The sequence below is a fragment of the Caretta caretta genome, chromosome 6 (genome assembly GCF_965140235.1).
Source record: "Caretta caretta isolate rCarCar2 chromosome 6, rCarCar1.hap1, whole genome shotgun sequence".
In the NCBI taxonomy this organism is placed as follows: Eukaryota; Metazoa; Chordata; order Testudines; family Cheloniidae; genus Caretta; species Caretta caretta.
The window spans coordinates 16,909,805-16,933,547 of record NC_134211.1 but is presented as its reverse complement, the minus strand read 5'-3'; the positions used below and the strand labels follow the sequence as shown (position 1 = coordinate 16,933,547).

At 49.3% G+C, this 23,743-nt stretch overlaps 1 protein-coding gene and 1 long non-coding RNA gene across 3 annotated transcripts in view; one reads left to right on the top strand and one right to left on the bottom strand.

The window, feature by feature from the left end:
- Positions 1 to 2,232: 2,232 nt before the first annotated feature.
- Positions 2,233 to 23,743, top strand: part of LOC125638529 (NACHT, LRR and PYD domains-containing protein 3) — a 70,302-nt gene continuing 48,791 nt past the window's right edge. For both annotated transcript variants that reach the window (XM_075129285.1, XM_048854419.2), the window contains exons 1-3: positions 2,233 to 2,389; positions 20,530 to 20,626; positions 21,210 to 21,513. In XM_075129285.1, the coding sequence (XP_074985386.1) occupies positions 21,231 to 21,513 (283 nt within the window). In that variant the 5' untranslated portion in view covers positions 2,233 to 2,389; positions 20,530 to 20,626; positions 21,210 to 21,230. The remainder of the gene's footprint in view (positions 2,390 to 20,529; positions 20,627 to 21,209; positions 21,514 to 23,743) is intronic.
- LOC142072475 (uncharacterized) lies at positions 4,721 to 9,332 on the bottom strand. Its single transcript, XR_012668843.1, has 2 exons — positions 8,334 to 9,332; positions 4,721 to 5,903 (listed from the first exon to the last, which is right to left on the bottom strand). It is a non-coding gene; the product is annotated as an uncharacterized LOC142072475 (long non-coding RNA).

Below are 23,743 nucleotides of genomic sequence, written 5' to 3'. Positions count from 1 at the left end.
ATTGCTCTACTGGTGGTTCTTGCCAAAAAAGCTCCTCTAATCCAATGGCACTGTAGTGAGGTCGAGACTCACCAGCGCAGCACCTCCTGCTGGTCATCTAGGGAATTAGCTCTCCAGTGTACAGAGCGCCTCCTACTGGCCAGTGTCTTGCCTGACACTGGCACCCATGTCCCTGCTGGACCCCGGTGCCCTTTACCTTGGGGTGCTGCTCCCGTAGTAACCCCTTATTCTGGGTTTTCCCTCCCAGGGCAACCCCCAACCCTCTAAACCCACTTTGCCTCAGTGGCTACTGCCAGTCATCATCTAGCCCCCACTCACTGGAGCAGACTGCAGTGTAATGGCCACTCATCATTGGCAAGGGGTTAGGACCTGCTGCCTTTGCCTATCCCTGGGCTGCCCCTCTGCAGCCCCAGTCCCTTTTCAAAGGCCTTCATCAAGGCCTGCAGCCTGGGGGTTGAACAGGCTGGAGCTCCCCTTGTCCTTCCCCAGCACTGCTCCACTTCAGGTACCTTACTCCCCTTTCCACTCACTCCAGGGCTAGAGTAAAACTTCTCCAGCTTCTGGCCCACAGCCCTCTTATCAGGGCCAGCTGGGCCCTAACTGAGCTGGCCACAGCTGTGTACCATCCAGAAACATATGTAAGGAAAAGGTTATTTTCATGTTTTGTCAGCAGCGGAGTTAAGACTGTCATATCTTTAGCTCGTACCCAATCCATCTCACTTTCTGTTAGCATAATAGCTAATGTTGTTCAGAACACCACAAGGCTAACAGGTACGGCCCTTCGCAGCTCTCAGGAACTGCTAATGGTAAGAATTCTCTAAGGCCAGCTGATGTAGCTGACTCCTACAGATAGCAGCCTCACATACTGAGGGTGTGAGAAAGCGCTGCCTGTCGGAATTAGCTTCATCACATTGCAGTGTCACAGGTAGCACATCTCTATAGTTTGCCGCAGCGACAGGTCCCACTTTGTTAAAAAACAGTATTTCAAGCAGTCTCACCAACCTGATCGCTGTCTTTAACAGTGTAAAAAGCCTACATGCAGTAGATATGGTATATCTTGCCTTTAGTAAGGCTTTTGATGCTGTCTCCCATGACCTTCTCATAAACAAACTACGGAAATGAAACCTAGATGGACATAACGATAAATAAAATAGGCATAAGGAGTGGGGTTCTCCAGGGATCAGTTCTGGATAGGTTTCTATTCAAAATCTTAATGACTGAGATAATGGCATAGAGAGTACGCTTATAAAGTTTGTGAAAATTTAAGGTCTAGAAAACATGACCTATGAGGGAAGATTGAAATACGATAACAGGTTTCAAGCATGTACAAATAAAGTAGCATCTTTTTACAAAAGCTGTTTCTTACAATCTGTACGTATCACTAACTGCTACCGGTAGCACATTTCTACATGTAGCAATTTCACAGACACCATAGTGCAAGAAACTGCTACCTGTAGGCACTTGCTACATCAGGTAGCAGTTTAATACAAGAGCAGTTTCTTACAATCTGTACGCAGCGATAAGTGCTGCCAGTAGCACATTCCTACGCGGAGCAGTATCCTTCACTACCCCAGCACAACGCTCTGGGCGGCGGGGCTGCACAGCCAGGTGTAACGACAGCAGGGCAGTTCGGGGGGGTGGATAGGGGTCAGGATGGTCAGAGGGCGGGGAACAGGGGGGTTGAATGGGGGTGGGGTCCCGGGGGGCCAGTCAGGAAGGAGTGGGGGAGCTAGATGGGGCGGTGGAGGGCAGTCAGGGAGAGGGGTTCCGGGAACAGGGAGAAGGGGTGGTTGGATGGGGCAGGGGTCCCTGGGGGCAGTCAGGAAGGAGGGGGGGTTGGATGGGGCAGCAGGGGGTTCTGGGGACGGTCAGGGGACAGAGAGCAGGGGGGTTGGATGGGGCAGGAGTCCTGGGGGGGGGCATCAGGGGGCTAGAAGTGTGTTGGGGGGGCCAGATAGGGGGCAGGGTCCAGGCCATGCCTGGCTGTTTGGGAAGACACGGCCTCCCCTAACCAGCCCTCCATACGATTTCCGAAACCTGATGCGGCCCTCAGGCCAAAAATTTGCCCATCCACATCTCTATTGTTAATGTTCTCTTTTGCTGGATGTTTACTAGGCATCTGCTTTGAGTGTAAGGCTTTTTGCTGCACTGTTTGTTCGAGCACTGTAGGGACAAAACAGTTCTGTTTCTTTAAACAGGGAAGGGGAGGAGAAAGGAGCTGAGCTGAGAGAGAGAGACAGGAAATAGGCAAGGAAGTCCTGCCAGGGTCTACATCTAGAGAGTGAAACTTCTTGAATTTCATCAGTTTGTGGGGATTTGCCCACTCATTTTGAGAGGAAGAAAAGCTGATTTTCGTTCCAACGGAACCAGTGCTCTTCAGTGCTGCAGGGTGAGCTCAGCATGCAAAATATTTCACTTGGCTGAAATCATGTTAGAGCAGGGTTTTTGTTCTGTAAAGATCAGCGACATCTCCTCTTGAGAGACGGGTGGGGGAGGTGCATCTCTGCGGAGGTCTCTAGAGTCTCAGGATTGTAGTCTTTCGTAGGTGTCTAAACCAGAAAGGAGAGGACTGGTCTGCCATTCCCTCTGCTTTTAGCAGCTGCGTGTGTGAGGAAGGGATCGAGACTGAGGAGGCGCTTGGGTGGGGCATGAGACAGAAGTGTGTGTGTGACAGAATGAGTCTGAGTGTAAGGTATGGGCTATAGATCAGAACTGTCCCAGGGGAGGTACCACCCTCCTGCCCATCATCAAGAACAGCTGAGAAAACCACAGGAGCCACTGGCCTGCTGTAGGGCACAGAGGGGCCATGAGGGAGCCTGGGGGATCTCTCCCTTTGCCAGGTGGAGACACATCCCCAGCCCTACTTAAGCTGTTTTGAAACTTCGGAGACTGGAACTGCTGCGGGCATCCTGTGGCTGTTTCCCCCCCTGGCTGCTCACAGGCTTTAAGGGTCGGGGGTTATCTCTGGGAAGAGAAGGCAGATTTGGGGATTGTTGTTAAGGAGGTTGTTTAGAGAGGAAATAGAAACCAAAGAAGGAACTAACTGAGGTGCCCTCCTTTCCCCAATCCCAATTCTGGACTAAAAACTTCCTTTGCTGGAAATTCAGGCAGCTTTGAGACATAGATCCAAAACCCCCACAGGAAAATCACTCTGTGAATTACACAGCATAGATCACATGCCATGACATTTATGGACACTTAAATATTAACAACTGCTGAACGACGTACAGACCCAGCCTTAAATCCCATTTATACTGGTTTGTTTACATACATTACAGTCAGTGCATGAACTATGTAAGACAGGATTTAAAAAACAATCCATGTATATTTCACTCATTTTGGGGCAGACACTTTGGTTTATGTCTACATCTCTGAGGCTCCACTGAAGGAGCTACATAATGTTATGACTGGGACCATGTGTCACTCTTACTTGGGCTCTGTTTCTTGGTGTGCCAATGGGCTGCTGCTCTTGGGGGGGATGGATCAAATGGGGGTGTTTTTTGGTTTCATAAATTCATAGACTTTTAAGGCCAGAAGGGACCATTAGATCATCTGGTCTGGCACCATTTGTTTGATTAAAGCAGATCTTCCAGAGAGGCCTCCAGCCTTGATCTGAAGGCTGCAGGAGATGGAGAATCCACCATTTCCTTTGGTAGCTTGTTCCAATGGTTAATCACCCTCGCTGTTAGAAACTTGTGCCTTATTTCTAACTTGAATGTATCTGGCTTCAGTTTCCAATCATTGGTTCTTGCCATGATTTTATCTGCTCTGTTATGCAAGTATTTTCTGTGTGGAGACAACTTTGGGAGAGAGGGAGCTCTGTGGTCAGCCTGAGAGTTTGCTCTCTGCCATGGGCTCTGATTGAAGTCTGTTCTCTGGGAACTGGGCATTGGTGCTGGGCTGAGATTCCCAGAAGAAGGGTTTGCCCCACCTGCTGTGTGACCGTCTCATGCCAGGACTGGTGTGCATGTGAAAATAAAACAAGTTACACTTAAAGTGTACCCAGACTTTGCATCACTGACTTCTTCTCTATCGGAAACTGACCTGCAAGACCCTGGACATCTGCTCCTGTTTAGCAGAGAGATGACACTGGTGTCAGAAGCTGGGACAACAATAGCAACATAAGGCTGGATTATATTTCAAACCTGCACATGAAGAGAAACCATTACGGACCGTTACTGATTTAATCCGTTCAGTGACAAGGTTTGGGAGGAGAAATCTAGCCCCAAAATAAAGGTGCAAGGCTGCTGTGCAGCTCCCTGAATCTATGGACTGGGCTAGTCCACAGTTCACTCATAACCGTTTCACAAGGGCTACTCGATTAGCATGTACAGGGTTGAAAGTAAGGGGGAGTGGGAGGGAGCTAAAAACAGAGGGCGAGCTCCCCCTCCATGGCTGGTGAGCTGATTCTCCTCCTGTTTCAATATACTTTAGCTTCTGTACATCGGCATCTCTCAGAAGTTGGAATCTATGTGCCTGCCTGGGATGGATCTGTTAAACAAGAGACTAATTCCCATCTTCCCCTGCACATCCCCTTCCTCCTGGCCTGCAGGGAGACACCCAGAGGGAACTGCGTACAAAGTGTTGCAGCAGAACGCAGGCCACTGCAGTGAAGCAGGGTGTGACTGTCACGTGTTGCCGGCACCCAGTGCCGAGAGGCTGAACAACAGCTTGAGTTGGTTCGTTGCCCGGTGTGCTACACCCAATAATCACAACGGGGTGGAGAAGCAGAAAAGTTTATTTGCAGCTGCAATAAGGTACAGGGAGAATAAGCCACATACAAAATAGTGACCCTGTAGGGCCCAGTAAGGACTGTTTCTTAAGGGGATTCCTGGGATATTTAAGACTGCTTTGGCTGCTTTTTTAAACAATTTATATGCCCCTAAGGGGGCAGCCCATCCTCCTGATTGGGTACAAGTGGGGGCATTTCTAACTGTGCCGTTCAAATTACACTCGCCATAGGGACCACTACAAACCCACCATTGGCTTGCTACATTGGAGATATTAACTGGACAGCAAGTTACATTTACAAACCCCTTTTTTTGTGGTAAGATTATTTGTAAGTGTTTCCCTAAAAGGGGAGGAACCATTACACCCACACTGTTGGCCTCCCCTGTTGGTCTTTATCCAATACCCATCAGCCCACTGTGTAATAACACAGGAGCTCTTTCCCACAGGATGCCCATAGTGATCAGATTGGTTTCGGGTAAAACATAATACTTCCTCAGTGCGTACGGCAACTGAATACTCCTGGTCCTGATAGGTGGCCTGCTGTAAAGAGGTCTTATTCCAGAACGGTGAGTCCGTTCTTTCCTGCTCTTTGGTGGTGGCTAATTCTGCTAGGGTCAAGGGCAGCATGTCAAGGGGCATTCCCGTTTTGGGGGATAGTGGAGTTGGAGCACATACCCAGCAATCAGTCTGGTTTGTTAAATTAGCAACATGGTGCGCAAGCAAAACAAAGGAGTTATGCTCCCGATATGCACAGTTTGGAAATACCAATACAGAGAATAACAATGTTACCCAATTAATTATGACCAGAGTCTTCCCAACCCAGGGTCTCCAGTACCTGGGTGGGCCCATTTTAGCATTAAAGTGCCCGCTATTTGTGTCTTTTAAACAGTAGTTTTAGCCCGAGATCGTCACTAGATGAGGAGTCAGCAGGTTGGACGGTCCACTGTCCTGCTGACGAGGGGGCAGTTACTGCCTTTAGACGAGAGTGATGGATCCAGTTCTCGTGTCCCTCGATCTTTGCCGCTGTATGGGAGATCAGCAGGACGGTATAGGGTCCTTTCCACTTTTCCTGGAGAGGCTCGTCTTTCCAGGTGCGAACAAGCACAGAGTCACCAGGCTGTAAGGAGTGAACAGCAGAGTCCAAGGGGACAGGCTGGGAATCCTTGGTATACCTGTGAAGAGACAAGAGAACAGCAGACAAGGAACACATATACTGTGACAAAAAACCATTACCCAACTCCCATTCCCCTGACAGAACCAGGGTGCCATTCATAGGCCATGCCCTTCCAAACATAATTTCAAAGGGACTGAGCCCTAATCTACCCTTTGGGAGAACGCGGATACGGAGTAGGATGAGGGGCAAAGCATCAGGCCATCGCAGTGAGGCTTCTTGGCACACTTTTGAGAGATGCCGTTTAAGGGTCTGATTGGTATGCTCCACTACACCACTGGCTTGCGGTCTCCAGGGTGTATGGAGTTTCCAGGGGATCTGTAAGGCATGTGAGATGCTTTGAATGATTTTTGACGTGAAGTGTGTCCCATTGTCAGATTCCATCCACAGGGGGAGTCCAAAGCGAGGAACGATCTCCTTAACAAACTTGAGGGCCACTGTTCTGGCAGTACAGTTACGGCATGGGAAGGCTTCTGGCCATCCGCTGAACCGATCCACTATAACCAGGAGATATTTGAACCCTTGGGTCCGGGGAAACTCAGTAAAGTCTATTTGCCACACTTGTCCGGGGCCCGGAGTGGGTTCTAGGGCAGCTGGTGGCACAGGATGTCCCGGTCGGGGGTTATTCTTTTGGCAGACTAAGCAGTCCGCTTGTACCTGGGCAGCCAGGGGTCGGAGTCCGGAAGTGATAAAGTATTTTTCCATTAGCTGGATAAGTGCTTCCCTGCCAGCATGAGTGGTTTGATGTAGTTTCTGCAGCACTGGCCGGATTAGGCCCTTTGGTAAGAGGACCTTCCCTTCTGGGGAATGGAGCCATCCCTCCTTTCACAACAGCATAACCCACCCTCCTTTGCCCATTTATTACAGTACTGCTACCATCAGTGTACCACTCATAATCTGCATTTGGGAGGGGTACATCCTTTAAATCCAGACGGCTGGAGTACTGGACATCTATGATCTCTAAACAGTTATGTTTCTGTTCCTCTGTTTCTGGCAAGAGAGTGGCTGGGTTAAGGGAGGGGCAAGGCTGTAGGGTGACTTCAGAGTTCTCTAACTGCTTAGCCTGGTACCGAGCAATCCGAGCCTGGGTGAGCCAAAGCCCTCCCTTTGCATCCAATAAGGCTCGGACCATATGGGGAGTATAGATTTGCATAACCCCTCCCAATGTTAGCTTCTCGGCTTCCTCAAGCAATAGGGCTGTAGTTGCGACCGCCCGTAAACATGCTGGCCAACCCTTTGCAACCTGATCCAGTTGCTTAGAAAAATAAGCCACAGGACGTCTCCATGCTCCTAACAGCTGTGTGAGCACTCCTAGGACCACCCCCCTTCGTTCATGTACATACAACTGAAACGGCTTAGAGAGATCCGGCAGGTCCAGAGCTGGGGCTTCCATCAATTTTCTTTTCAGGATTTTAAATGCCCTGTCAGCCTCTGGGGTCCAATAGAAGGGGTAGATCCACTCCTTTTACACAGTCGTACAGGGGTTTAGCCCACAGTTCAAACTCTGGGATCCATATCCTGCAAAAGCCTGCCATACCCAGAAATGCCCTGAGCCGCTTACAATTATTTGGAGAGGAACTTGACAGATAGATTCCTTTCTTTTTTTTTTCGCTTGAACGCTGACGCTCCCCTTGCCTTAGCTGTAACCTGATCCCTCTCCACCTCAGACAACAGGGTTCTCAGGAGGATATTACAGTCGTCTCAATCGGCTTGTGACTACTGAGGCACCCCTCAAAGACTGAAATAAACCTGCTTGCGTTCGTTGAGAATTCCCCAGCCTGTGTTTTAAAAGCTGCTAAGTCTATTGGATTGAACGGCACATGGGTATACACTTGCATAGTGGTAGCCTGACGTCCGTCTGCCCCTGGGCAAGCCACAACAGTCTCGGTAAGCAAAGGATAGAGTCCCACCGAGGGGGCAATCTCTGTAACCCGAGGCATCCTACCCTTATACGGTGGGGGTGTGGGGGCCGAAGGGGACACCGGCTTTGCCGTTACAGTGGGGGTGGGGGTCTGGGGACTAACATTAGCTGCTACCGAACCAGTCGGAGTCAGATTACAGCGCTGTAAAATATCTGGTTGAGTACATAAAGTCAGAAACAAATGCGCATACATATGTTCATTTCATTTCCTTGTTCTCTGACAGAACAGGAGTAACTGAAGGATCATGTTGTAATTAATTGACCCTCCTGGTGGCCACCACTCCTGGTCCTCTAGTTGATATTGAGGCCAGTCAACTGTACAGAATCGTTTTAATTGGCTCTTAGTCATCGGATCCGCACCAAATACCTTCCAGTTTGCTAGAATGCACTCTAGGGGCGTACACAGTGCCCTAACCTCTGAGCTCTGTCCCTGTCCCATACCTACAGGGTAACTCTGGGCGTCCCCAGGTTCCAACAGAGCATACAATCCGGATTTTAAAAGGTTCCTACCTTATCCAAGGGACCAGTTCTTCACCGTGGCCTGCAGCTGCTCCTCCCCCATGTCTAAGGGACCGGTTCTTCACCGCCGTCCACAACAGCTTCTCCACTATGAGTGTGTTGCACCGTTGTGCCCTCTGGGGTCGATCAAATCGCGTCTCCTCCGAGGCCCCCGATGAACTCACCGGTGCGCGCTGGGCGTCGGTTCTCGCCGCAATCCTTGACCTCCAGGAGGGGTCCGGGCAAGGCTAAATTGCAGCCTCGTCGCCCACCCAGGGACGCCAAAAGCTGTTGCCGGCATCCAGTGCCGAGAGGCTGAACAACAGCTTGAGTTGGTTCGTTACCCGGTGTGCTACACCCAATAATCACAACGGGGTGGAGAAGCAGAAAAGTTTATTTGCAGCTGCAAAAAGGTACAGGGAGAATAAAATCTCAAATCCTGCACACAGAGCAGGAAGTTACACAGGCTTTTATACACAGGGCCTTTTTCCCAGCATACTTATCCAATAGCAAGCTGCCCCAAGTATCCATATAGCCAGCCAATCCAGTTCCCAGCTAGTTCCCTGATTCTCTGTATCATTTGTTAAACTATACATAAAGCTGCTTTATTTAGCATTGTTCTTCCATATCTCCCCTGTTTGGCCTTGCTTAGTTTCAGGCAGTCTGACTCTGCAACATATTGTTGCAGATTCTTAGCATAACTGCTGTGTGTGCCTCCAGGCGGGGGGGCCAAGGACACTTGGGCCTAGTACGCAGAGCTGCTGCAAGTGCCTCCAGGCAGGAGGGGGGCCAAGGACACCTGGGCCTAGTGCGAGGGGGCTTTATCAACACTCGTGGTCTTCCATCCCCTCGAGTTACCTAGTGGCCATGCCCCAGTGTCCCCAACACATGTGTAGCCGGGATGAGGTCTGTGTGGGACTTACGGGGAAGAGCAGAGAGGCTGAGCAGGGAACTAGGGCAGATGAGTCCTAGTGAGAGATCCTGGCCTGAAAACCTGGAGACTGGGCTGCTGTGGGGAGGGCTCCCAGGCACTAGGCTTGAAGAACCCTAAATCTAAAGTGGACTGTCCCAGGGACCCAAACAAGAACTACCATTGCTCACTTTGAACTCTTCAAGCCTCTGTAGCTAGGGTATTTGTAGCCTTTCCCTTTCTTGCCAGTCCCGTAAAATACCCCTTCACTTAGCCATGTGTCTGAGTGGATATTGGGACCCACTGGGGCGAGCGCCTACAAGGCCCAGCTGCTGAAGTGCCTACATTGCTTGCCTCCAAGTTGTGGTACACCTGGCATGCAACCGGTCCTCAGTGGGTTGGAGTACCCCAGCGCTGAGCAGCTGTAATAACTACATGCTAGTGTACACGTAGCCTGCTTTTAGGTGGAAAGTGCTGGAAGGCCAGGGCTATATTTTCTAGCGCCCTGTCTTTAAGGTTTGGAATGATGCTGAGAGGTCAGGAGGACACGGCTGGGATGAGCAGGGTGTGGTTGCAGTGTCGTTTGGTGCTCCTAGGAGATGCTCCAGCAGAGGGGCCTGTGAAAGTTCTTCATTTGTTTGCTGGAGCCTGCAAAAAGTTGGATAAAATGCTCCAGTTTGAAATAGCACCTGGTCTGGGAGTGTAACCCATCAGCATGGACTTACTGTCCCTGCCACTGCCTCCCACCACAGAGCCTTCTTCATGGTGTGCGTATGTGTGGCTGTGGGAATTTGGCTAGCGTCAGACCCCCGTGCATGCTTAGCTGGTGCAGAAGATGACTCTCCTCCTAGGAAAGCTCTTGGTCCCAAGATACGTTGATGATTGAAGTATTAGAAATAAAGAGACAAAAAATGCTGTCTTGGAACGGTACCGTTTCAAGCTGCTCTGTATTTGGGCTGAATTCTTGTCAGTGGGGAATCACCATTAAATGGGTGTGTTTCTAATGGGGTTCTGTGGGGATCCGTTCTAGGCCTTACGTTCAATATTTTCATCAATGACCTGGAAGTGAATATAAAATCACAGCTGATTAAAAATTTGCAGATGGGCCAAAGATTGGAGTGGTGACTAATGATGAAGATAAGGCACTCACACAGAGCAATCTGGGTTACTTGGTAAACTGCGTCCATTCAAGCAAAGTGCATTTTAATACAGCCAAATGCCAGTTCACACATCGTGGATCAAAGAGTGCAGCCATGCCTACAAAATGGGGGTGGGGGTCTGTATCCCAAAAGCAGTGACTCTGAGAAGGGTTTAGGGATCATAGAGAACAGACAACTCCACTTGAGCTCCCAGGCAGTGCTGTAGCAAAAAGGGCTAATGTGAGTCCTGGATGTCTGAACAGGGAGGTGATTTTACCTCTGTTTATGGTACTGGTGGGACTGATACTAGAAAATTGTGTACAGTTCTGCTGTCCATACTTTTAAGAGAATGTTGAAAATTTGGAGAGGATGCAGAGAAGAGCCACAAAAAATGATTTGAGGCCTCAGTGTACTTCGCTTAATTGAACAGGCCATGAGGTGACTTGATTATGGTGTTTAAAGTACCTTCATGGAGAGAAAATATCAGGCATTAAAGGACTCTAACTCCGGAAGGCATAACAAAAACCAGTGGCTGGAAGTTAAAGCCAGACAAATTTAAATGAGAAATAAGGCACAAATTTCTAACAGGGAGGGCAGTAACCATTAGAACAAGGTGATACTGCTCCTTAACAGTAGGCCTCTATGGGCTAGGTTGGGGCCTGGCTCCAGTAGAACTCCCCAGGCTAGGGTTAGGGTTACCAAGAGTAGGGATTCCATGGATCAGGTTAGGCCTGAGGTTGGTAGGACTCCCCAAGCTAGGGTTATGGTTGCCAGGGGAGGAGGTCCCTGGGCTACAGTGAGAAGTGCAGCCAATAGGGATCCCCAGACTAGGGCTAAATTTACTACAGCTAGGGCTGCCTGGAGTAGGGTTAAGGCTTCGATGTGTAGGCCTCTCCAGGCTAGGTTTAGGCCTGCGGTGAGTAGGGCTTCCCAGGCGAGGCTTAGGGTGACCAAAAGTAAGGCTCCCTGGGGTCAGTTTAGGCCTGGTGTTGGTAGGAATCCTGGGCTCAGGGTTAGGATTGAACAAGTCTTGGGGTGCCTGGAGTCTGCCAACACTTTAGACTGTTAGGGCTCCTTGGCCTGGGTTAGAGTTACTAAGGGTAGGGCTCCCTGGGACGGCATTAGGGTAAATTATGGTAGGGTTACCATATTTGAACTTTCAAAAAAGAGGACACTTCATGGGGGGGCTAGCCCCGCCCTGCCCCCCAGCCACTCCCTCCCACTTCCCACCCCCTGACTGCCCCCCACAGAACCCCCAACCCATCCAACCCCCCTGATCCTTGTCCCCTGATCACCCCCTCCCAGGACCCCTGCCCCTAACCGACCCCCTGGACCCCACCCCCTATCTAAGCCTCCCTTCTCCTTGTCCCCGACTGCCCGCTCCTGAGACCCCCCAACCCTAACTGCCCCCCTAGAATCCCACCCCCTACCTGTCCCCTGACTGCCCCGACTTCTATCCACACCCCTGCCACCTGACAGACCTCCGGGACTCCCATACCTATCCAACTGCTCCCTGTCCCCTGACTATCCCCCCCAGAACCCCTGACCTATCCAACCCTCCCTGCCACTGACTGCCCCTACCCCTCTCCACACCCCAGCTCCCTGACAGGCGCCCCCCCAGAACCCCCAACCCATCCAACCCCCCCTGCTCTCTGTCCCCTGACTGCCCCTCCCCTAGAACCTCTGACCCATCCAACCCCCCCTGCCCCTGACTGCCCCTACCCCTCTCCACACCCCCGCTCCCTGACAGGCCCCCCCCAAGAACCCCCAACCTATCCAACCCCCCTGCTCCCTGTCCCCTGACTGCCCCTCCCCTAGAACCCCCGACCCATCCAACCCCCCCTGCCCCTGACTGCCCCTACCCCTCTCCACACCCCCGCTCCCTGACAGGCCCCCCCCCAGAACCCCCAACCTATCCAACCCCCCTGCTCCCTGTCCCCTGACTGCCCCCCCCGAACCCCCGACCCATCCAACCCCCCCCGCCCCTGACTGTCCCTACCCCTCTCCACACCCCCGCTCCCTGACAGGCGCCCCCTCCCCCAGAACCCCCAACCCATCCAACCCCCCTTGCTCCCTGTCCCCTGACTGCCCCCCCAGAACCCCGGACCCATCCAACCCCCCCTTCCCCTGACTGCCCCTACCCCTCTCCACACCCCCGCCCCCTGACAGCCCCCCCCAGAACCCCCAACCCATCCAACACCCCCTGCTCCCTGTCCCCTGACTGCCCCTCCCCCAGAACCCCCGACCCATCCAACCCCCCCTGCCCCTGACTGCCCCTACCCCTCTCCACACCCCCGCTCCCTGACAGGCCCCCCCCCAGAACCCCCAACCTATCCAACCCCCCTGCTCCCTGTCCCCTGACTGCCCCCCCCAGAACCCCCGACCCATCCAACCCCCCCCGCCCCTGACTGTCCCTACCCCTCTCCACACCCCCGCTCTCTGACAGGCGCCCCCTCCCCCAGAACCCCCAACCCATCCAACCCCCCTTGCTCCCTGTCCCCTGACTGCCCCCCCCAGAACCCCCGACCCATCCAACCCCCCCTGCCCCTGACTGCCCCACCCCTCTCCAAACCCCAGCTCCCTGATAGGCGCCCCCCCCAGAACCCCCAACCCATCCAACCCCCCCTGCTCCCTGTCCCCTGACTGCCCCCTGGGATTGCATGCCCCTTCTCCAACTCCCCGGCCCCCTTACCGCGCCGCTTAGAGCAATGCGTCTGGCTCCGTGCAGAGCCGCTGCCAGATACGCTGCTGCGCTCCCCCACCCCGAATGCTGCCGGTGCGGCGCGCTGAGGCTGCAGGGGTGGGGATCTGGCTGCTGGAGGCCCCGATGTGAGCGGCTCAATCCTGCCCAGCCGCCCTGTCAGCCACGTCACGCTCTGCATTGGGAGGGAAATCCCAGACCTTTTTAGATTTTTTACAAATTCCTCCTAGATGGCTATTTAAAAACCAAAAAGCCGGACATGCCCGGGAAAATCCAGACATATGGTAACCCTAATAATGGTAGGCCTCTCCGGGCTAAGTTTAGGGCCCAGTGGGGCTTCCCGGGCTACTAAGGGTAGGGATCCCCGGGCTAGGATTAGGCCTGGGGCCTGTAGGGCTTCCTGGGCTAGGGTTAGGGCTACTAACAGTAGGCATCTCCACAGTGGGTTTAGGTCTGTGGTCAGTAGGGTTGTCTGTGTTAGGGTTATATGGATTAGGGATTGGGTCCCATAGGGATCCTCTGGATAAAGTAAGGTTAAAAAGCCCCTGGCTCCCTAGATTAGAGTTGGGGTTACTAAGTGGTTCCCCGGCGTAGGATTAGGTTAGTAAAGCTAAAGATCCCTGGGCTAGGTTTAGGTCTTTGGCCAGTAGGGATCGTCAGTCTAGGGTTATGGTTACAAACAGTAGGCTGTGATGTTATTGACTTGAACTGGGACCGTATAAAACATTGTTGCAACCAAGGTCCTGTAGTCGCACCAAATCTTATATAAAGGGGGTCAAATGAGGTGTCTAAGACAAGGTTATGATTTGCTGGTTATGATTATGCTATCTGTGTATGTGTATCATTTTTATAGTTGAAGTTTTGAATATTGGCTCTATACTGTCTGTATTTCAAACTTATGCTATGCTTCTGGCTGACACCCCAGACAAGTTGGTTTCAGCTCTGCCTAGCCTGTTTGATGGCTCATTAAGGACCATCAGCTATACAACTGATGCATTGAGAGAAGGCAGACACGCCTTGGGACTCAGCAAGGTATGCAAGGACATGCCTATGGACAGAACGCTGAGGTTTTTCCATGCCATGTGATGGATAGCTTGTCTTTGGAACAAAGAAAGAAAGACCACATGGCAAGAGAACTTAAGGTCACATAGGCCTCTAAGGGTAGTGTTAGGCCTGGGATCGATAGTGCTCCCCCGATTACGGCTACTAAGGGTAGGGCTCTCTGTCCTAGGGTTTGGCCTGTGGCTAATAGGTATTTAGCATTACTAAGGGTTGGGCTCCTGGGCTAGTGTTAGGCTTAGAAAGAGTAGGTCTCTCTGGGCCAGGGCTGATAGGGTTCCCAGGCTAGAGTTGGGTAACAAGGGGTAGGTCTCAGATGGTTATAAAGGGTAGGGTTCACTGGGCCAGGGTTATTCCTGTGGCTGGTAGAGCTCCTCAGGCTAGGGATAGGCCTCGGTGGATAGCAGAGGGCTGGGGTTTGGGTTAGAAAGGCTCCCAGGGTCAGACTTGGGCCTGGAGCTGGTAGGGCTCCCTGGTTTAGGGTTACCAAGTATAGGGTTCTTTGGGCTAGGATTAGTTCTCAGACTGGTCGGGCTCCCTGAGCTAGGGTTAGGGATACAAAGTGTAGGGCTCCCCAGTCTAGGGTTAGGCCTGGAGACAGCATGGCTCCCTGAGTTAGGTTTAAGGTTGGAAAGGATAGGGCCTCCCAGCTGGGGTTACATCTAGAGGCTGTACGGTTTCCTGGGCTAGTGTTAGGGTTATGGGGAGAGGGCTCTACGAGCTAGTGTTAGACCTCAGGCTGGTAGAGCATCCCATGATATGGTTAGGCTTATAAAGGGTACAGCTCCCCCGGCTAGGGTTAGTCCAGCATATTAGGTGGCGAAATGCTTATCTATCCAGTTAGAGATGCCAACGACATGGGTTTGGGGTGAGCCCCTTCCTTCCCTCAGAGACAAGCTCCTAAGCTGGGCTTCAGGGAGATGCCTATCTCTGCTTAGAGATCCACGAATGGGAGTCAGGCAGTTCAGGCACCTAAGAAGTTTCTTGAGGGAGCTAGCTAAGTGTCTGCCTTGCTCTACATAGAACAACCAGAGGAGGAAGTGGTGCTGTCTCTCTTATAACTTTTAGGGTAGTGGTTAGAGCACTTATCTGGGATGTGTGAGACCCAGGTTCCTTTCCACCCTCTTTGTGAGAGGGGGAGTAAAGATTTGAACAGTGTCTTCCATCTTTCAGGAGAACACTCTAACTACTGAGCTATGGGATATTCTGAGGGGGCTTTCTCTCTATCTCTCCTCTTGAAGCTGTTCCACAGTGGATAAATAATGAGTGATTGGGACTGGGGGGTCTCCAATCTCCTAGGTGGGTGCCCTAACCACAGAGCCATTCACAGTTGCTCTCTCTGGCCTAATGACTGTTCTACTGTTGATACATACTTAAATAGTCAATAGTGATTTTGGGTGCCCAACTTGAGATATATGACAAGATCCTAATTTTCAGAAAGTACTACCCTCTGAAAATCAGGACCCTTCAATGTGTCCCAATTATGCTTTCAAAAATCACTGGTTACTTTGAAAATCTTGTCCTCAGAGCCTAAAAAAACAGGATATTACAGTATTGACTTTCTCCGGCTAAGCATGGCAACAGAGCAGTGTCTGCTGTTGTCTATAGGACCCTGGCCTCATTTGTTGCAGAAGCTGGAATTTGTATTGTGAACGAAGCATTTTATTATAGGAAGAGAAAAGATGATGTCATGGTTAAGGCAGCTGAATGCTGTCCTGGAAAGCTAGATTATATCCCTGCCTCTGCCAGAATTCCCATGTGAGGCCAGCAAGTCATTTTAAATCAAAGTGCTCACAGCTGGCCATAAATTGTGTGTTCCTCATTTTCTGGGTGTCCGGCATGAGGCACCTGGACCAGTTTTACAGAAGTGCTCAGCCCTCACAATTACATCTGAAGTCGACTGGAGCTGTACTTTGAATGTATGAAGTGCTGTACAATGCTCTGTACTTTGGAACAATCAGGCCCTAGGTGTCCCAAGCTGAACAACTAAAATTAATGGATATTCCTGACAGTCTAATCTCTCTGTGCTTCAGTTCCCCAGTTGTAAAATGGGGATAATAATAACCCCTCACCTCACAGGAAAGTTGCAAAGATAAATTAATTCATGTTTTTAATTCCTCAGATACAAAGGTGAGAGCACCATAGAAACACCCAGAAAGAAATTAATTCTGAATGGGGTGTGTTGCATAAGGCCTGAGGCCACACATTGATTCAGGAGGATAAAAATAAATACTAACTGCCCGCTCACTGAATGAGGCACAGGTCCCGTGGAAAGACTAAAGACTGTATCGTGGTGCACTTGCTCAAGGGAGCAGGATTCAGGTGGCACAGCCAGCCTTAGTTCTGGCATTTCCTAACTTTTGGTTGCTTGCCTTTGCAACCGTAATGTTCTTTAATGTAGGTTTTTTTGAGGTGTAAGAGCCATTTCTAAAGGAGATGTCCTGGGGAGTTTGTCTGGGCTAAAGGCTGCAGTAGGAGACTAAGCCGAGATAGGGACCATAGCATCCATGTCACTTTCCTCAACAGATGGATGTCTCTAGGGCAACACTTATGATAGTCACTCTGTGTGCAGGGCTGATGCAAGCAAATCTAGGCCCCCTGTGACCCCACTCTTTAGGGACCCATATATATATAGTGGGTGAAAGACCATATGCAAAGAATAGTTATCGATGGCTTGCTATCAAACAGGGTGGGCGTATCATAGGAGTCAGTCCTGGGTCCAGTACCAGATAATATTTTCATTAATGACTTGGATAATGAAGTGCCTTATGAAATCTGTGGATGACACCATGGCTAGAGGGATGGCGAGCACTTTGGAGGACAGGATTTAGAATTCAAAATCACCTTGCCAATTTGGAGAATTCATCTGAAATCAACAAGATGAAATTCAGTAAAGACAAGCACAAAGTAGTACGCTGAGGAAGGAAAAATCAAATGCACAGCTACAAAATGGGAAATGACTGGCTACGTGGTAATGGGGGTTACAGTGGATCACAAATTGAATATCAGTCAGCAATGTGCTGCAGTTGCGAAAAAGGCTAATATGTTTCTGGGGTGTATTAACAGGCGTGTCATATGCAAACCATGGGGGAGGTAACTGTTCTGCTGTACTTGGCACTGATGAGGCTTCAGATGGAGTGCCGTGAACAGTTGTGGATGCCACATTTTAGGAAAGATGTGGCTAAACTGGAGAGGTTCCAGAGGAGAGCAACAAAAATGATAAAAGCTTTACAAAACCTGAGCTATGAGGAAAGGCTAAAAAAACTCTGGAAGTTTCAGGCTGGTCTACGCTGAGAAATGAGGTTGACCCAGCTACATTGCATAGGGGTGTGACAAAGCCACACCCCTGAGCAATGTAGTTAAGCCGACCTAATCCCAGATGTAGACCAGCACGAGGTCAACGAAAGAATTCTTCCATCGACCTAGCTATCCTCTCTCAAGGAGGTGGATTTACTACAGCGACGGGAGCCTCCTCTAGTCATTGTAGATAGTGTTTAAACCGAAGCGCTGCAGCTGTGCCACTGTAGCATTTTAAGTGTAGACATAGTCTTGGTCTTGAGAAAAGAAGTCTGGGAGGGGAGGGGGACCTGATAACAATCTTCAAATTATTAAGGGCTGTTATAAAGGGAACAGAAATCAATTGTACTCCCTGTCCACAGAAGGTAGGACAGGTAATAAGGGGCTTAATCTGCAGCAAGGGAAATTTAGGTTAGATATTGGGAAAAACTCTCTATAAGGGTTGTTAAACTCTGGAATAGGCCTCCAGGAGAGGTTGTGGAATCCTTGTCATTGGAGGCTTTGAAGAACAGATCAGACAAATGCTTGCAGGGATGGTCTAGGCTTATTGGTCCTGCCTCAGTGCAGGGGGCTGGACTAGATGACCTCTCAAGATCCCTTTGCAGCCCTACATTTGAGGTTTTTAAGGTCAGGCTTGACAAAGCCCTGGCTGGGATGATTTAGTTGGGGATTGGTCCTGCTTTGAGCAGGGGGTTGGACTAGATGACCTCCTGAGGTTCCTTCCAACCCTGATATTCTATGATTTGTATGATTCTATGATATGGGCCACCTCGTTGCATTCTTCCCAGACCCTGTGTCGTTTCCAAGATGTGAACTGTCCTTTGGCCAGATCCGCAGCTGGTGTCATCAAGGATGGCTCATTGACATCCACAGAGCTGTGCTGACCTATGCCTCCAGAGGATCTGGTACCTTGTCGTAAAACCAGGCAGAAACCACCCTCTGTGCTTCCATCTTAAAAGGGTTGAGGCTAGCAGATCCCTTGTCACCATTTTTCTCATTTCTCTGCTGAAATGAACGGCTGATGTCCTGCTTCCACTTTTCCATTGGGACATGGGCTTTGGGGAGCTGCAAATGAATATAACAAACTTGAGAAATTCTCAAAATAAGGTTTCAGAGGAACAGCCTAACAAAGAAAATAACAGAACGCCACTAGCGGTCACCTTCAGCCCCCAACTAAAACCCCTCCAACGCATTATTAAGGATCTACAACCTATCCTAAAGGATGACCCAACACTCTCACAAGTCTTGGGAGACAGGCCAGTCCTTGCCTACAGACAGCCCCGCAACCTGAAGCAAATACTCACCAACAACCACATACCACACAACAGAACCACTAACCCAGGAACTTATCCTTGCAACAAAGCCCGTTGCCAATTGTGCCCACATATCTATTGAGGAGACACCATCACAGGGCCTAATAACATCAGCCACACTATCAGAGGCTCGTTCACCTGCACATCCACCAATGTGATATATGCCATCATGTGCCAGCAATGCCCCTCTGCCATGTACATTGGTCAAACTGGACAGTCTCTACGTAAAAGAATAAATGGACACAAATCAGATGTCAAGAATTATAACATTCATAAACCAGTCGGAGAACACTTCAATCTCTCTGGTCACGCAATCACAGACATGAAGGTCGCTATCTTAAAACAAAAAAACTTCAAATCCAGACTCCAGCGAGAAACTGCTGAATTGGAATTCATTTGCAAATTGGATACTATTAATTTAGGCTTAAATAGAGACTGGGAGTGGCTAAGTCATTATGCAAGGTAGCCTAACTGTTTCCTCTTGTTTTTTCCTACCCCCCCCCCCAGATGTTCTGGTTTAACTTGGATTTAAACTTGGAGAGTGGTCAGTTTAGATGAGCTATTACCAGCAGGAGAGTGAGTTTGTGTGTGTATGGGGGTGGGGGGGATGTGAGAAAACCTGGATCTATGCAGGAAATAGCCTGACTTGATTATGTAAAGAGTTGTCACTTTGGATGGGCTAGCACCAGCAGGAGAGTGAATTTGTGTGGGGGGGTGGAGGGTGAGAAAACCTGGCTTTGTGCTGGAAATGGCCCACCTGTTGATCACTTTAGATAAGCTATTACCAGCAGGACAGTGGGGTGGGAGGAGGTATTGTTTCATATTCTCTGTGTGTATATAAAGTCTGCTGCAGTTTCCACGGTATACATCTGATGAAGTGAGCTGTAGCTCACGAAAGCTCATGCTCAAATAAATTGGTTAGTCTCTAAGGTGCCACAAGTACTCCTTTTCTTTTCTCAAAATAAGAACACAAAGCCTCAAATGGTGCCACTGGGGTGTGAGCTAGTGGGGTGGGGGTTTTGCACCCCAAGTGGAATTGCTTATTTGATCTTCGAGGGAATAAAGAGGATTGCCCCAGAAAGACAGCGGTGATAAAGAATCTCACCGGGGTGTATCAGCAATTCCTCCTCCCTCTCTCCATTTATCAAGCAGCAACTTCTTCCTGAGTCACTGGGAAAGTGACTTGTAAAGCTGTTCCAGGTTCACTTTTTCAGCTTATGCTATTCCTGGCCCATGAAGGTCCACTTCTGCTTCCTTTATTTTTTTCCAAACCCCTCTTTCTCATGCTGTTTTAAAACTAAAAATAGTGGTAATGTTCCACCTCAGGAAAACACGAGTGAGAAGGACTTCAGCCCCACCGTCTGCTGAGATCATTGAGCAAATACTCAGTCATGGCCCTTTTTATAGGTTGTTTGTTTTGATTAGACTTGCTACTTGCTTGGTTAAAGCTACTACATTATTTTCTCCCAACGCAGAATATGAGGGCAGGTGAAAAAAGATGAACAAGTTCATGGAGTCTGTGGTGTAAATAGATCACTGGAAAAGTTTTGCCAGTTGTTGATGCCAAAGGAGTGGAGCCAAAAGACAAACTTCCAGAAGGAATAAAAACCAAGAAGAGGTTTTATATCTATAAAAAATCACCAGGAAGGTTTAGAACCTTACTTGCTGTCCTTTGAGGAACTGTTCTAGAAATTCAAAAAGCTTTGAAGATTAGCTTTAACTGGAGATGTTTCTGTTTCTCTTTGTTGTGGAAATAAACTTTGAGCAAATTCCCTGTTCTTCTTTCTAGATGCCGTGTGCATCTGTGGTCGAGCATCAAGAAGACTAAGAGAAACAACTCTAATTAGGGACAACCGTTATTGTTTGCAGTAGCTTTCTGGCGAATGGTAAGTACGTCACTCTTTTGGGATGGGCTAATTTTGATCGGAACTAGTTAGTTTATAGGTTCAGGTTGTGGGGCCTGATCACTGTCAGAAATTAGCACAGGTACCTTTTACCTGGTGTGCTCTGCTATGCAAAAAACCTCCTGAGGTCATCACAAGCTAGCACTGGGTCTCAGTACACGGGGCCTGATTCCCCAGGGCTGTGATGTGCAGATTCCAGACTGAGTGGTTGTTTTCTGAAATGTAATTAATTTAGGGGATCCCAACCTTGCATTTTGAAATTCATTTGGGTGATAATTACTATTATTATTATTTTATTTTATTATAGCACCTTTCATCCTAAAACCTCAACAGGCTTTACCAATGCTGGCTAAGCTGCACAACAGCCCTGTGAGTTTGAGGAGTATGATTATCTCTATTCTACAGATGGAGAGACTGAGGCACAGAGAGACCAAGTCCAGTGAGCCATTTATGAGGAAAAGCACCCAGGAGTTATGTGCCCCGGTGATCTACTCTCGCCACTAGATCGCACTTGCTTTCTCTACCATATCACTTATTAATAATGGGACTTTTCATTGTATTTTAGCTCATTTCCTGATATCCAGTGATGGGAAACCAAAGCAGCAGAATCAGTGATCTGCTCGTACATGCCCTTGACAACCTTTCTCAGGGAGACTTCAAAAGATTTAAAGACAAACTATCACACTCTGCCCTTAAGGGGAAAGGTAACATCCCTCAAGGTTGTCTGGACAATGCCGACAGGACAGATACAAAGAACCTCCTGATGAAATTCTATGGTGGAGAGGCTGCAGTAGATGTAATCATAGACGTTTTCACTCAGATCAATCTCCGAGATTCTGCTGCTAAACTCAAAGAAGGAAAAGAGAAAGGTAAGAAACCTATAGCCACTTTAAAACCTGGGAGTCTCCTCCTGGAATATGCCCCAGGCCAGCAGCAATAGAAGCAGAAGGAGAAACAACAGGCTGATGGCACAAATGCCAAATTCTAAATCTCAGCAGGAAGCCAGGGGACAATAAGCAGGGATGCCAGTGGTGGGCCAGATGCTCAAACTTTATTTCCAAAGCTGTTTTTCATTAAGGAAACAAATTCAGTGCAATACAAACAGCCAGGTAGCCAGCAAACCTAGAGAGCTGCGGTTCCAAAGACTCCAGGCCGCTTTTCAGTGTCTCACAGGACTGTAAGTGCCAGTGGGGAGCCACTCTTTAGTGCAGCAGTGTTAGAATCCATGTGCTCTGTGATGGAGCTAAACTCAACCCTGTTACAGTCATTCCTGTTCCTCTCCCCTGTTCCCCACGGTGACAGTGGAGCTCAGCTGGGTTGGTTCTGGCGGGGTCCCTGGGATGGAATGCTCCAGGGCTGGCAGCAGGGCTCTCCCTAGAGGCCTTTGGAACTCTCTGACCTGGACAGTCCCCCAGGGGGAGAGTTTAGCTGCCTCCAGAGCACAATGCAGGGAGCATTTTGTTGGTTTAGTCTGTGAGCTCTTTCAGGCAGGATTTGTCTTTTACTTATGTGTGTGCACAGAACCTAGTACAATGGGGCCCTGATCACCAACTGGGGCTCTAGATCCTACCAGCACATAGTAATATTCTATAGGTTTTAGTTTACTTTTGACGAGCATCTGTTAATAACTAAGTTAGGGGGATAAAATATCCTCTTTCCACCCCACAAAAGATAAAGTAAATTGTTTTCAAACTTATTTTTGTAAAATAACATCTGATTGGGCAATGAGCATTATATGAATAATTGAATATAGTAAAAACTATACTACCCTCCAAACCAGTAGTTCCATCTTGATTATAATTGTCCCAAATAAAAATCTCTCTGCTTCCCTCTGTGTCTGTCTTAGTTCCCTAGGTTTGGAAAGGCTCTCATGAGCCATCTAGTCCACCTCCTGCACTAGGGCAGAATTGACGTGGGCCCTTTAATTGTTCAGCCTAATCTGCTTAGAAACATGGCTGCTTGGAAGAAGACTCCCTCTCTTTACAAATGCGCCTGAATAACTCTGCCCCAATTTAAGTTGTTCTGTTTTCCTGATGATGTAGGCTGCTCATTATGTAAAGTGCAGACCAATCCAGAACAGAAACAGACAGAGAGAGGTCACACAAACACAACGCCTCTTGCTGTATTCCACAAACAGAACTTCATAAAGTGACTGATAACTACATGGTAAATTACCTAAGAACATTGAGTTCCTGCTTTTTCATTTGGATCCTTTGCTGGAACAAACACCTTTCCAGATCATACTTTCAGCACAGGGTTTCCTTATTATTTTCTAGTCTTGGGAATATCATGAATTCAGCAGTAAGGCTACCTACTGCCAAAGGCAACAGATTTCAGTGGTGACTGTGGTAATAGCACCGGAGGTGAAGAGCATTCCCTATGGTTTAATGGGCAGCAGCCAGCATCAGTCCCCAGGAAATGCCTTTGTGTTGCTGCTGAAATACTTTAAGACAAAACAAGACAAATGCACACAAAGGGGGGAGAAAAGCATAGCAAAGGGAAAATGCAGGCCCTCTCTCTGGTGCTGACTTTCACTTCCAGCATCACTGCTGGGGACTCACAGGCCCAGCACATGGTCTGATCAGACACTCTAAGACCCGGCAAATGTCTACCAGAGTCAGGCTGTTTAAGGCATTGCCTTTGTCTCCCTTTGTGGTTTGGACTCACAGAAGTGTTCTAAAAGATGGAGTTGTCTTGGCTGGCTAAGCCATGAACTTACTGGACAGTAGGTATAAAGGGAAAGACTGGGAAGGAAAATGACACACCAGGGAGGGGGTGACAGCAGGAACCCCAAGCTGACATGCCAGGGTGGTGGTCAGGATTTAGCCAGTGGAGACAATGATGTCATTTGAGTCCCTCCCTCTGGCTTAGGCTGGTCAGGATGGCTTTCAGGCTCAGGATGACGAAGGTCCAACAGTGTCAGGGTGGATCACGGGAAATTACAAGGATGGCAGCCATGATGGTAAAGATCCATACGTCCCACTGCCCTGTTTAGTGACACCCCTCTGCCCCAAGATAAAGAGTGCTCAAAACAGGGAGCAACCTCATGCCAGCAAAATCAACTGACCACAACGCCAGTTGGCCATTTCAATTATAAAC